Source organism: Pecten maximus, chromosome 19 (genome assembly GCF_902652985.1).
Source record: "Pecten maximus chromosome 19, xPecMax1.1, whole genome shotgun sequence".
Classification (NCBI taxonomy): Eukaryota; Metazoa; Mollusca; class Bivalvia; order Pectinida; family Pectinidae; genus Pecten; species Pecten maximus.
In genome coordinates, this window is record NC_047033.1 from 14,256,651 (window position 1) to 14,272,252 (window position 15,602).

General features: G+C 39.2%; 1 protein-coding gene across 1 annotated transcript in view; it reads right to left on the minus strand.

The window, feature by feature from the left end:
* Nucleotides 1-9,553: 9,553 nt before the first annotated feature.
* LOC117317643 (WD repeat-containing protein 86-like) overlaps nt 9,554-15,602 on the minus strand; it is a 37,406-nt gene continuing 31,357 nt past the window's right edge. The window contains exons 2-4 of the mRNA XM_033872500.1: nt 13,939-14,113; nt 13,434-13,537; nt 9,554-12,248 (exon numbers count right to left, since the gene is read on the minus strand). Of these exons, the coding sequence (XP_033728391.1) occupies nt 12,087-12,248; nt 13,434-13,537; nt 13,939-14,113 (441 nt within the window). The 3' untranslated portion in view covers nt 9,554-12,086. The remainder of the gene's footprint in view (nt 12,249-13,433; nt 13,538-13,938; nt 14,114-15,602) is intronic.

Sequence of the window (15,602 nt, forward strand, 5' to 3'; positions counted from 1 at the left end):
CGGAAATGGAAAAGAACCACGGTCAAAGAGTCCATCATCATCTTCTAAAAGTCAATCTCCAAACTCGAAAGCAACCCGGAGATGTTACTCTTGCGGTGAATAAGGACACTTCAAGGCTGACTGTGATAAAAGGCACAGTGATGGGGAACAGGCAAACTGGAATGGGCCATGTTAACTGACCGAACAGTGGCCCAAACAGATGAAGGTCAGATTGCAGACATTAAGGGGGTACTTGTGAATGAAAAGTAAATTGGTCAGCCTCTATATTCCAGCGAAGGTATGCGGAAAAGGTATATCTGCTGTAGTTGACAACGCAGATCAAGTGACCGTCATTAATATCAATCTTTTAAATGAGCTGGATCATAATTATTCATTATCGGAGAAACTTGTTCTTGTTGGAGCAGGCAGGGAATCCCGTATCATAGGACACACCATTAGAGACGTAACAATATACCTTGGGAGTACAAGTATAATTTCTGACATATATGCAGCCCCAATTAATGACGAACTTTTACTGGGAATGGACATCCTCTCAAAACATGAATGTATTGTTGACTTGCGAGAAAACACTCTAATGATTGGCGATTCTGTCGTCTACGGGACACTAAAACGAGGCAGGAAAGATGAAGATGTTGAGATTTGTTGTGTTTTGTCTACTCAAAGGCTTGTTCTCTCAGCGAACTCTGTAACTAGAACCAGTGCTTCTTTACAATCACCAATGACTGGTAGATTATTTGTAGCTGAGCCAAGTAAGCGGAATACATTTTTGATGTCTGCAGGTGTATATTTAAGAGGCAATAGTGAGAATTTGCCAGTGACCTACATCTATGACTGATGAACCTGTGATTATTAGATGCGGGCAAAGAATAGGTCAAGTTACTGCAGCAGAACATGTCGGTGCAAATGAAGAAGCAGGGTCTACCGCTGTAGATTCGTTGGGGATTAACCAGGTTAATTTCAACTCAACCGGCCTTCATTCCCACCTACAGGAATTATTCGGACGATCTAGCATTGGACTAAATGACAAGGAATCTTAAAAGCTCAAAGTCTGCTTATTGAGTTCAGTGATGTTTTCTCAACTCATGATCTTGACATTGGATGTCTGAAGGGAGTAGAACACAGGATACATACAGGAAATGAGAACCCAGTTAAGCAGAAAATGCGGAGAACTCCATTCGGTTTCGAAGGGGAGGAGGAAAAACATTTAAATAATCTCCTGGACGCTGGGATTATCAGGCCATCAGCTTCAGAATGGGCATCTGCTCCAGTTCTGGTCAGAAAGAAGGATGGATCTGTGCGGTGGTGTGTCGATTATCGTTGCTTAAATCAGAAAGCAGTCAAGGAAACATTTCCACTACCCAACATTGCTGATTGTCCCGAAACCCTGGCTGGATCAAAATATTTCAGCACGCTAGATATGGCTTCAGGCTACTATCAAATACCCATTGCTGAGTCAGACAAAAGGAATACAGCTTTTGTGGCGAAACATGGATTGTTCGAGCACAACAAAATGGCGTTTGGGTTGTGCAACACCCCGGCTACTTTTCAGCGAGCAATTCAGTTAGTTCATAGAGGGTTGTTGTGGAAACAGCTTTTGGTGTATCTAGATGATATGAATGATATGGGGATGGATTTTGATGACCATTTCCAGAATTTGCAGGCTTTATTTCAGCGTTTTCGATGTCACAATTTGAAATTCAAACCTAAAAAGTGTCTGTTATTCCAATCAGAATGCGACTTTCTTTGGAAGCACATCAGTCAGTCAGGCATTAGCATAGCTGAGGACAAAGTGGGTCAAATTCGAGCATGGCCAGTACCAACATCAACAAAGGAAATGGAGAAGTTCCTAGGATATGCTAACCATCACCGAGAACATGTTCCTGGTTACGCACATATATCAAAATGCCTGTATGAACTTACAGGTTATAAGCGTAAATTCCGGTGGGATGAGTCACCTCAAGAGGCTTTCGACAAACTGAAGCGGGCCTTGACAACAGCTCCGTGTCTTTCATACCCAAACCATACCGATACTTTTGTTTTGGATACCGACGCTTCTGATGTGGCGGTTGGGGCTCAGTTATCTCAAATCCAGAATGACCAATGAAAGAGTCATTTCTAACAGCGGAAAAGTGCTCACTCCAGAGCAAAGAAAGTACTGCACAACCCGGAAGGAGTTGTTGGCCGTTGTAACGTTCACACGACATTTCAGGCATTACCTTCTTGGAAGACACTTTATTCTTCGGACTGATCCCAACAGCCTGATTTGGTTGACTCGATTTAACCATATCGAAGGTCAACCTGCTAGATGGCTAGAGGAGCTAGCTCAGTACGATATGCAGATTGAACATAGAAAAGGGAAAGAACATTTGAACGCAGACGGACTATCTCGTATTCCTGATACTATCGACCCGTGCAATCACAACCGGCCAGGTGTAAATCTGGAAACACTTTCGTGTCATGGATGTAGCTACTGCAAACGGGCACATACACAATGGTCACGATTCGAAGAAGAAGTGGACAGTGTGATCCCATTGGCTCAAGGTTTAAAATCCAAAGTGGAAGATGTTCTTGCTTCAGTACAGCAATTGGGTCCTGATGTAAATTGGGTAGAAACCAAATCAGAAGATGATATGGGAAGAATACAACTGGAAGATCCGGATTTAGGTTGTATAATACAGTGGTTAGAAAAATTTTCCCCGGAAGAACATGAACTATACCTGACAAGTCCTGCTACTAAGCATTTGTGGCTCTCGAAGCATCAACTCAAATTATTGAATAGTTTATTGATGTACGTATGGATGGACGGAGAAACCGAACGGATGCGCCTTGTAGTACCAAAAGCAATGCGAAAAGAGGTATTCGACAGTCCTACATATGGTATAAAATGGCGGGAGATTGTAAAGGCTACATAAAGGAATGCGCAGTATGCAATTTGAACAAGAAATCTTGCCGGAAACCAAAAGCAGCTCTTCAAAGATACCACGCTGGTTATCCAATGAAGAGAATACACTTGTATTCAAGGACAATTTACTCCGAGTGAAGCGGGCAATTCATATGTATTAGTTATGATAGATCAATTCTCGAAATGGATAGAGTGTGTAGCGTTGTCGAATCAGTCAGCAGACTTGATCGCCCGAGAATTCTTCAGTCGCTTTGTTGTAACATTTGGGTGTCCTTTGGCCATTCATACCGACCAAGGCAGGAACTTTGATGGAAATCTGTTCAGGGAATTCTGTGAAATACTTCAAATCACAAAGACACGAGCGACACCCTATCACCCGTCATCGAACGGACAGATTGAACGCTACAACCGGACGATTGCACAGATAAACAGTGTTACATAGAGGGAAAGATCAGACACTGGGATAAAGATCTGACATCTCTAGTCATGGCACTACATGCCACAGAAAACAAATCCACCGGTTATACACCGAATCGTGTAATGCTCAGAAGGGAAGTGATGTTGCCAGCAGACATAATGATGGGAGTCAGCCAAGCTAACTTGGAGGATTTTGAACCAGCGGAGTGGGTGCAGAACTTAAACAGGGTCATGGCTGAGGCTCACCAATTTGCAAGACACCATCTCGAGAGCACCAAAGTTCGTCAGAAGAAGGACTATGATCTGAAATTGCGCGAACAAATGTACAGCCCTGGAGATACAGTGTACAAACTTGATGAAGCAACAGTTATTGGACAAAGCCGGAAACTACGTCCTCCTTGGAAGGGGCCTTATTTGGTGATTGGAAGTGAACGTCCACTCTATATCCTACAAGACAACAGAGGTCAAACGAAGAGGATACATCACGACAAGCAAAAGTTGTGTTCCGATGGAACTGCTCCATTATGGCTAGCTCGATCTAAGCACACACTTTCTGCCAAGGTCAAGTTGACGAACAGTTTTGAGAATTAACAATTCTTCGGATTCTGACCGAGAACAGTGCGGTGCCGACGGAGAGTGTATGGACGCCGAAATTGTGACTAGGCGTGGACGACAAGTGGAAAAGCCAGCCTACTTGAACGACTATGTTAAGCAATATGCTTCATTCGTTTCGAAAAAAACTATGTATGATTCATAAGATTATATTTACAGATAACTATAATCTACTTAGATTTGTGTAATTTTATGTAATGTCAAATATCAGTTGCTAATCTCTCAGTATTGATTTCAATTGACACTATTTCCAATCTTATAAAACGGGGAGGAATGTTGGGAATCTCGGAAGAGTTACCTTCCCTTGTGTGGCCTTTCTTGTGGTGGGAGATGCGATTCGGTCTCTTCGACCCAAGCTATGAAACCAGCAGGACGTGTGGTAATTCCCCCTGTCATATACTTAGTCGAATTGGAGCGTTTGATGGCCTCTCCGGGTCTTTGTGAGCAGGGACGGCTACAACAGGGATCTGTGTGACCGTTTCTATGATAAATGTAGACTTGTTTATTTGTTGTTAATCTGTTATCGTAAATAAAGTCTGTTGAAATCTTACAGTATTTTAACGGGGGATGGTTTTTGACGTTCCAACAGTGGTCTATACTTTTCGTGAGTTCTGTTTCTGCACAGTTTCTTTGTTGTATGCATTACTCACACTGCTGGGTATCCTTGATATTCACCTCTGCAGCCCTGGATTATGGCAAGATCTTGTAGATAAAAAGACTACATTTGTATTTTGATCCTTTGATCATCGTCGGCCGCAAGGTGTCTTATCTACGTTTCACTCGTTTGACATGTGCGAGCACTGGCTTGAAAGTCTTCGGTTTGATATGAATATTCATAACTTAATCGACCAATCAAAATGCTTCTTATTAATGAAGCTCTTATTCGTCTGGGAAATAGAAACGGTTTACCTATATGGCTGCGCCCGAGTGTCGGCATGGTTTGTTACCTATCAATTTGCAAAACAAATCAATGAACATATCAAAGAATATTTCAGATTGGTCCGATTTTCCGTGAACATTTTGCACGGAACCAATCAGATTGCTGGATTTGATTCATGAATAATTCATGAATATGGGACGTTTTATGCAAGTGCCCCCAAGGGATCGATCTGAGCTAGAGAGGAGAGGTCACTTGGGTACCGACGATGTCATTCAAATGAATCTCGAGGTCGTCATAAATTTGAATTGACTATGTTTTAACTTAATGGTCGCTCCTCTATACTTTTCAAAGAAACCGCATCAGCTTAAGGATTGGGCAGGTTTTTCTCCCGGCACCGATCCATGAAATGGTGCAGGGAGCAAAAGTGAACGTCACCTCATTAGCATCGACGATGATTTTTTAATGATTTGCAACATAAAGCGTTTTCGGTGAAATGTTCACAGTTTGTTTACGTATGGGGCGCCGTTTTACTATTTATTAAAAAACTGGATATCCAAAATTCGAATTTATGATATCATTAAATAATTTTGGATATCCAATATTAATTTTGGATATCCAAAATTCGAATTATGGATATCCAAAAATGAATTATGGATATCCAAAATTCGAATTATGGATATCCTAAATTCAAAGCATTTTAAGATATCATAAATTCGAATTATGGATATCCAAAATTCATTTATGGATATCCAAAATTCGAATTTTGGAATTTTGGATATCCAAATATCATTTCTTGATATCATTAAATCGAATTTTGGATATCTTAAAATGCTTTGAATTTAGGATATCCATAATTCGAATTTTGGATATCCATAAATCGGGGAAATGTTAATATTTTACCGTCTAATGATTTCTCCCTGCTACATCCTGTTCCCGCGGGCGCGTTTTTTCGTAGGATCGGAAGTCCTCGGACTTCACTATACGAATCAATGCACATGATAAACAACGTTGCGCTGCCAAAATCTCCCCCCTGATGTGCAGTATGTCTGTCGCCATGTTCTGTTTTGTACAAATTCCTCCGTTGACTTGTCGGAGCACCCTAAGTAGTAACTTTTGGTAAATGTTGTATGTAAGGGCCTAAATGTCTGGGGAAGTTTGTCCTTTGGAACTCCTCTGCTGTATTCTATTTCGTAAACGTTGTTTCCGGTCCATTACGCGTATTTACAAGTTCGTAACAAGGGTCGGTTTTGACCGGTAGTAGTGCCGGGAGCAATCCAATTTGATAACACTGAGCATTTTTGGATATCACAAAATCGAATTATGGATATCCAAAAATACATGGAATTTAGGATATCCATTATTCGAATTTTGGATATCCAAAAATGAATTATGGATATCCTAAATTCGAATTATGGATATCCAAAAATGAATTAAGGATATCCAAAATTCGAATTATGGATATCCTAAATTCAAAACATTTTAAGATATCCTAAATTCGAATTATGGATATCCAGAAATGAATTATGGATATCCTAAATTCGAATTATAGATATCCAGTTTTGTTAATAAATAGTAAAACGGCGCCCCATATTTACGAGGGTACACGTATGTATTGTCATTTTATTTCTTTATGGTTTAAACATTCCTACATTGTCCTAATAGAAAAAAAACTGTAATTAGAAATAGTCCCACGGTCTGGCTGTTGAATAATAAATTCTTATATGCACGACAAGCTTGGACAAAATGACCCATAAAATACAAAGAGTTGTCTCCCCTTAAACGTGTCCACGATCTATGAAACCTTGACGAAATGACGCATTTGAATAAAGCAGTCGGATGTTGCTAAATGTCGAAATTTGTCCTATGGAAGTATTTATATTGTTGATGCCAACCAAATCATGTTTCAACGGTCTGAATGTACATAGATAGATATGTGTTACAATTTATCAGTGCAATTATATCACTGCCGTCATTGCATCACCCGGAATATTAACTCTTTCCTTTCTGTCCTCACTGCTCTGTCTTTCTGTATTTGTTTTCTTCTATAAATGTCTCCTGGACACCAGTCCTCATATGACCCTGACTGTTGTTGTCTCCTTGACACCCGTCCTCATATGACCCTGACTGTTGTTGTCTCCTTGACACCCGTCCTCATATGACCCTGACTGTTGTTGTCTCCTTGACACCAGTCCGCATATAACCCTGACTGTTGTTGTCTCCTTGACACCAGTCCGCATATAACCCTGGCTGTTGGTGTCTCCTTGACATCCGTCCTCATATGACCCTGACTGTTGGTGTCTCCTTGACATCCGTCCTCATATGACCCTGATTGTTGGTGTCTCCTTGACATCCGTCCCCATATGACCCTGACTGTTGGTGTCTCCTTGACATCCGTCCTCATATGACCCTATCTGTTGGTGTCCTTCTAGTCACCCGTCCTCATATGACCCTGACTGTTGTTGTCTCCTTGACATCCGTCCTCATATGACCCTGACTGTTGGTGTCTCCTTGACATCCGTCCTCATATGACCCTGACTGTTGGTGTCTCCTTGACATACATCCTCATTTGACCTGACTGTTGGTGTCTCCTTGACACCAGTCCTCATATTACCCTGACTTTTGTTGTCTCCTCAACACCCGTCCTCATATGACCCTGACTGTTGATGTCTCCTTGATACACTCCTCATATGACCCTGACTGTTGTTGTCTCCTCGACACCCGTCCTCATATGACCCTGACTGTTGGTGTCTCCTTGACACCCGTCCTCATATGACCCTGACTGTTGGTGTCTCCTTGACACCCGTCCTCATATGACCCTGACTGTTTGTGTCTGCTCGACACCAGTCCTCATATGACCCTGACTGTTGGTGTCTCCTTGACACCCGTCCTCATATGACCCTGACTGTTTGTGTCTGCTCGACACCAGTCCTCATATGACCCTGACTGTTGGTGTCTCCTTGACACCCGTCCTCATTTGACCTGACTGTTTGTGTCTGCTCGACACCAGTCCTCATATGACCCTGACTGTTGGTGTCTCCTTGACACCCGTCCTCATTTGACCTGACTGTTTGTGTCTCCTTGACACCAGTCCTCATATGACCCTGACGGTTGTTGTCTCCTCGCTCGAAACCCGTCCCCGTATGACTTTAGACGTTGGTGTCGTCTTGACACTCGACCCTGGCTGTTTCGAGCTAACAAACAAACAAACAAACAAACGTTTTCAACACTTTACAGTCAAATAATCATGCATAACAGCGACGACTGTACTGTATCAGACAGCTAAAATCAATTATTGAATTTGTAAACACTGTCTGATATTTCTAAGAATTTCAGACAGCTGTTGTCTGTTAAGAAATTTACTGGTAAGAAATAATCTGATAATGTAATTAGTGCTTGGAGTCCATACGAACTCAAAGACATTTGAATGATAAAAAATGTAGAGAGAGGGCTACAAACTTGTAACGAGAGTTAAAGAACTTTCATACGAAGAACGATTGAATAAACTGAAACTGCCAACACCAAAACATCGCAGGCCCAGAGGAGACTTGATAAACGTTTTTAAAAATTTGAAGTAAAAATTCGATGTTAAAGTTACATTTAACATATCTATAAATGACAATAAGGAAAAAACTCGAGGTCGTAAATTAAAGCTGTACAAGCAACGATGCCATACAGCGCTCAGTTTTAGGGTGGTAGATTTCTGAACCAAGCTACCAGTGTACGTTGTAAAGGCTGATTATACCAGAAATGTTGAGATAATGCTCGATAACCACATTAAGGACAATATCTATAAATGATTATAGAAAAAATGATTTCAATTTCTTCATGTACAATTATGCAAGTGACAATAAGTTTATTATGTATGTCTTGTGATATGGACTTTTAACCCGCGTCCATTATTTTTCATTAAATTGATTAAATTGAAACTTACGTGGTAAATATATTTGTTAATCACATTATTGGCCTGTTGTTCAATTAATTCATCCATGTATAATTTTTGCATGGGTCACTTTTGTGTTATATACCCTGGAGCGTTTTTCATTGGTTGCGCCGATTGGAAATCGATTGTGACGTCATAATATTGACAATGACGTAACATCACCAACTGAAAATAATAGCACAGAAAAATGACTGCGCCCGTTTGATTTTACCTGCCGCATTTTGACTTTAAAAGTTGTATTAGATTGTATGATGCTTGTCTCGAAAAGTTTTAATTTTTGCTCGCCTTCAAAATAATCACAAGATTTCGTTTCATAAAATATGAAATGAAAACCCATCTAAGATTTCTTTCTTTTCACTCGTACTGTGAAGACAATTAAAATAATGCTCTTCAGTATATATTACAGCCAAAAATACAAAGGACAACCTGGAGGTATTTTTATATAAAAAATGTGTTCCGTTATACCGATGTGTTTCTTTAAGAGAACCTTTATTTATTGTATAACGATTGTTAAAGTTATATAAACTTATATTTATCACTCTTGTTGGTTCTGATTGAAGATTGCGAATGATCTTACTGTGAAGGAAAGAGGAGTATCCAGAGAAAACCCACGTGGTCAGGCAGGTGATCCAATACCTTTTCCCGCCCGATCGGAGAATCGAACCCTGGTCGCCTTGGTGAAAGGCGAGTGTGTTACGACGGTAACACCCAACCACGAAGATTTGTTTGTTTACTAGGTGTCTGGATGTAATCACAACAGTACTCGACGAAAACATCTTAAGAAAAACTAGAGAAACATAACGAAGAAAAAATAATTTTATTGCTTATGATATTAACAAATAACGTCAAAAATATTAAATGACAGTATATCATATTCAGTTTTATCGGAAGCGGACATGCGCAGTTACAGACGAACACGACGATATCATAATACTGATAGACAAAACGTCATCACATCAAATTGTAATTCAAAATACAATTAAAATGGACAGAGATGAAAATGGATTAAGGGCAAAAAATCTGAAAATTAGATTACTCAATCTTTTCAATGGGAAAAATCACAAGTTTACATTACACTGATATTCTCAAAAAGGCTGAAATCAGCCAATCGGCTGAACATTTTCATCTCTGAATGAAGCATGATGAAATATTCGAAGATAGAAAATAAAAATTAAACCATCATTGCAATGTGATGTAGATCGAGATATTTAAGCAAGGTAAAATGTTCGAGGTTTAGTACGAGGCGTTTTGAACATATTCTATTTACACATTAAACGCATAATGTACGACGAGGAAATGAACGGAAAAAAAAAAATGGTAAAAATTAAAAATAAAGTGTATATATGTAAGATGCACTCTGCATTTTATTAAAAATAGGTTATGCTAATTCTGTGCGGGAGAGGCTGCTGTATAATTGTGACATTGATTTTTTAAAACATCAATTTCCGTAAGTAAAGGCGTGTGACACTTGGGTACGTACATTGTATATATACAGATGATATATATATGTCACGCTTACGAAGTCAATTAATTTCGATCTCTGATTTATGTACAATTGATTATAGTATGAATGCGGTATGTCACATCCCTGGTAAATTAAAACATTTCCCAGGTGTGAGAATATACATGTATATACATATATAGATTTATCATGTATCAGTTGTATCGATACACAAAAGAAAATTATTTTTGTGTAAAATATTGAACGGAAAAGGTTCAGCTAATGATAAGTACAAACATTCAAATGGTCACACTAAGCGCTATTGTTTGGAATATATATATGTTGTAAAATCTATACCCTAGATACCTTTGATGTCAATTCTATTTTGATAAATAAACTGGGCTTGATAAACAACAATTGACAGACTTAAGACATCGACTGGGGTCTAACCACTGTTTGTGAACCTGATTCCAGCAATAGTCACCGAGGAACAGTCCTTTATTTTTTTTATCATATCATTTCATGTTTAAACTATTGTCCACTCCTAAGATAACGAAAGTTAAAATCTTATTTCGAATTAAAGACTGTCACGTGCCGTCTTTCCTCCAATCATGGTAATTGAGCATATATAGTGGAACTATTAATAGAATGACAGTTGTTAACGCGACGTGTTTGTCACCTTGGGCCTAATATGTCGGCACATTCTTATTTCAATATTGCTATCATCATGATGTGCATTGCCGTCGTGTTAATTTTACTTGTCCACCAGCAGGGCCGCTACCTATTACCGCGTGCCCATATTAGCTACAATGTCAACAGCAGGGCCACAACCAACCGACGGCCCATATTTACTACAATGTCCAGCAGCAGGGCTACAACCAACCGACGGCCCATATTTACTACAATGTCCAGCAGCAGGGCTACAACCAAGCGACGGCCCATATTTACTACAATGTCCAGCAGCAGGGCTACAACCAACCGACGGTCCATATTTACTACAATGTCCAGCAGCAGGGCTACAACCAACCGACGGCCAATATTTATCACAATGTCCAGCAGCAGGGCCACAACCAACCGACGGTCCATATTTACTACAATGCCCAGCAGCTGGGCTACAACCAACCGACGGCCCATATTTACTACAATGTCCAGCAGTAGGGCCACAACCAACCGACGGTCCATATTTACTACAATGTCCAGCAGCAGGGCTACAACCAACCGACGGCCCATATTTACTACTATGTCCACAGGCAGGGCTACAACCCAGCTGGCTCATAATTACTATAATGTCCACCAGCATTGCCACAACCAACCGCCGGATCATTTCCACGTGTTCACCAACCGGCCACAATCAATTACCGGCCCATATGTTACTACAGTACCCATATTTACACCAATATGGTAATGTCAACGGTCAACTTTTACTCCTATATCAAACAATGGGACCGCCATCATAGCGGTTCCATTAATCATCGGACCCAATTTTACTTCAAAATCCGCCAGCAGGGCCTTTTTAGTACTCATACCCTTTTACCACGGGCTTATTCTATTGGAATGTCCACCAACAGGACCTTTATGCTACACATACCCATTACTGCCGAGTCAATGTCCACAAGCGGGGACATTATAAGTTCCACGTGCTTAGCCGCCGACCTATACATCATATATATTATTGCATTGACAAATATATAGGCAGCAGGGTTACATAGCAACACAATCACACCCGGGTCGTTTTTGTACTATAACGACCATCAACAGGGCCTTTATCGCCCGACTGTTCAAAGATACATTCATAACTTGAAAAAAGCGTTGAAGATGAAGAACGGTGAAAGATCTGAATCAGAAACATTGAAATATAATCATCACAGTAGTTAAATTGTTCAAAAACCAAAACTCAAGCTTCCTCTCGCTGGTCCTTGTGACTCTTTAAGTCAGAGGAGATTTGTTTTTCCTGAGCGCCATCGTTGTTATTATATTCCTTTGGTGGTACATCGAACGCGTGCCAAAGTTTGACTGTGCCGTCGTAAGAAGCACTGTATAACATGCCTCTGTGAACCTGTATCAAGACATAAAGGACATATTTATAGTCATTGAGACGTTTGTAAGATAATGGTCAGAATCATGTTCAGGGAGATGTTTGATTTGAATACCAATTAAGCAGTCATCTAAGAAGCCCATTGGAGAGTAGAAATATTACGGCAGGCAATGCAGTCTAGCATTAGTATGTGTATATTCAGGAAGACGTTTGTAATATAAAGAGCATGTTCATATTCAGGAAGACGTTTGTAAGATAAAGGGCATATGTATATTCAGGAAGACGTTTGTAAGATAAAGGGCGTATTTATATTCAGGAAGACGTTTGTAAGACAAAGGGTGTATTTATATTCAGGAAGACGTTTGTAAGATAAAGGGCGTTTTTATATTCAGGAAGACGTTTGTAAGATAAAGGGCGTATTTATATTCAGGAAGACGTTTGTAAGATAAAGGGCGTATTTATATGCAGGAAGACGTTTGTATGATCAAGGGCGTATTTATATTCAGGAAGACGTTTGTAAGATAAAGGGCGTATTTATATGCAGGAAGACGTTTGTATGATCAAGGGCGTATTTATATTCAGGAAGACGTTTGTAAGATAAAGGGCGTATTTATATCCAGGAAGATGTTTTCAAGACAAAAAGAAGGTTTATATCTAGTGATATGGCTGATGTTTAGTTTAAGACGAAGGGCAGATTCATATTCAGGAAGATGCTTGATAGATTTGATACCAAACCTTCGCCTGTGTAGCCGTGCATTAAAATGACGTCGTATTCATATTCAGGAAGACGTGTGTCTGTGTAACCGTGCTTTATTTTGACAAATTCATATTCAGGAAGACGTTTGTTTGATTTGATACCGACCGTTCGTCTGTGCAGCCGTGCTTTCGAATGACGTATTCATATTCAGGAAGACGTTTGTCTGTGTAACCGTGTTTTAGATTGACAAATTCATATTCAGGAAGACGTTTGTCTGAATGTGCTTTAGAATGACAAATTCATATTCAGAAAGACGTTTGTCAGTGTAGCTGTGCTTTAAAATAACAGATTCATATTCAGGAAGACGTTTGTTGGATTTGATACCGAACGTGCGTCTGTGTAGCTGTGTTTTAGATATGCCAAATTCTTTCTCACATAAATGTTTTAATTTGTAAGGATTTAAGGACACGACAGATTAATATTTAATGTTACTATAATATTAAACCAACCTTGATTGCTGTGATTCCTTTATCGTGTCCAGAGAAAGATTTTATCAAACGCCCTGTGTCTGGGTCGAACGATCGAACCAGCTTGTCACCACACCCCGTGAATACTACAAAGAAACCGATTAGATAGTGTTCAATCATTATAAAAATTAAAAGTTGAAACTTATAAAGTAAAAAACAGGGTAAAGTGACGGGGGATATTTGCATAAAGGCTTTAACAAAATGCACAAATTGGGTCAAACATAAGTAGTATGTGCCTGTGTAGATGATGGTTACAATAAACTATAAATACAAATGTAAAATCTCGACCCGGCTAGAACATAGACTTTATAATGACTTTCCGGATACGTGACCCATAAATGCGTATAGGTTAGACTTTGTGACTTGGATATTAATCCCAGATTTGATAAGATTCCATGATCGAATAATATGTATATATAGTCCAAATACGTAGATCTTTCTGCGTCAGAAATTAAAAAGTCGAATGTACTGACAAGCGATGACCTACCTGTCCGTTTTGTGTTGATGCGGCCGGTAGAATCTTTTTCGCTGAGGATTTCCACACGTACACTGGATACCGTATGCGTGTGTCCTTTCAACACGATTGAGCACTCCCCAAACTTGTACAGCCACTCCCGAACCGTCCCGTCTGAACTGCCCGTGTATAACAGGTGGCCGGACATCTGGAGATAGAGAGCGGGATTCACAAACATAAATATAAAGAGGATATTGAATGGTTTTACGTTTAATATACGTTATTTTTTCACGAGCATGAAAACATCGAAAAATTAATAGTGTCAAAAAGTGCGGGAATCAGTAATGACGTCATCTCTTTGTGACGTTACTCCACGTCAACTTGACGGTGCCATTTTAAAAGGACTGATCAGCGAGATTTAAGCGTTTTCCGCTGTTATCGGGGAATCTGTGCATGAATAGCTAACGTCAAGTGAGTATTTTGTCAAAAGCTAGTCTGAATATTTCAGATATAGACTCTACAGCAAAATAGCCAATTTATCTCTCTCCGCTTCGACTGGAAAAATCAGCAAGTTTCAATGAGGTGAATACAAAGGTTAGCTCTGATTGGTCAAAAACGGAAAACTTATATTTTCACTGCAAAATCTGATATTTTCACTGCAAAATCTGATATTTTCACTGCAAAATCTGATATTTTCACTGCTCATAGCTGCAGTGAAAATATAAGTTCTATTAGTTTGATAAATTTCTTTCTACCATAATACCTGTGTTATTCCCATCTCAAGCCATTGTCTGTATATATAGGATTCGTAGTTTTTGACAGGTGTCTATTGCTATTTTTTGTGAATTTTTCCGATGGAGCCCCTGTGCGATTTATGGTTTTTGATTATGGTTAATAGGTGATTTATCTGCAATTTGGCACAGGGTTTCTATCGGAAGTTTTTATAATATAGCTTATGGAGGACCAAATCTTAAAAAAATCCATTTTGTAATGCATGTTAATGTTGAATATGCATGTGGAGAATATGCCTCTTGTAAAGCCATTTTTATATCTAGTATTAAAGCGAGTGTAGCATATCTCATGCTATTTGGTTTACAGTCACAATTTAACTACATTTACTTTTGCCATATTTTAGTATTACTGTTAGTATTAGACATGGGCATAGAAACCAACCCCGGTCCCCCGGAAAATGAATTGTCTATATTTCATTTAAATCGTAGAAGTATAAGGAATAATTTATAATATATTGAAAATATCACAAATGAATTTAATATTTTGTGTTTTACCGAAACACACTTAGACCATCAAGTATCTTCAGCTGATTTAATTATACCAGGTTTTATGGAGCCTTTTAGGAAAGACAGAAATTTCTCGGGTGGAGGGATACTAGTTTACAACTCCGATTCTTTGAAATGTGTTAGAAGAGTTGACCTTGAATTTATGGGTGGAGAAATTATATGGATACAAGTTGAAATGCCGAATCAAATTTTATTATTAGGTACTGTATACAGACCAGAAGGCTCATGTCATCCCTTTTGGGAAAATTTTAAATATTCAGTGGAGAAAGCTTTAGAAATTACATCCAATGTGATAATTGTTGGAGATATTAATGTTGATTTACTTACCTTATCACATAATCATGTTTTATATCAAATAATGTTATAACTAGATTTGACAAATGTTATTAATGAACCAAC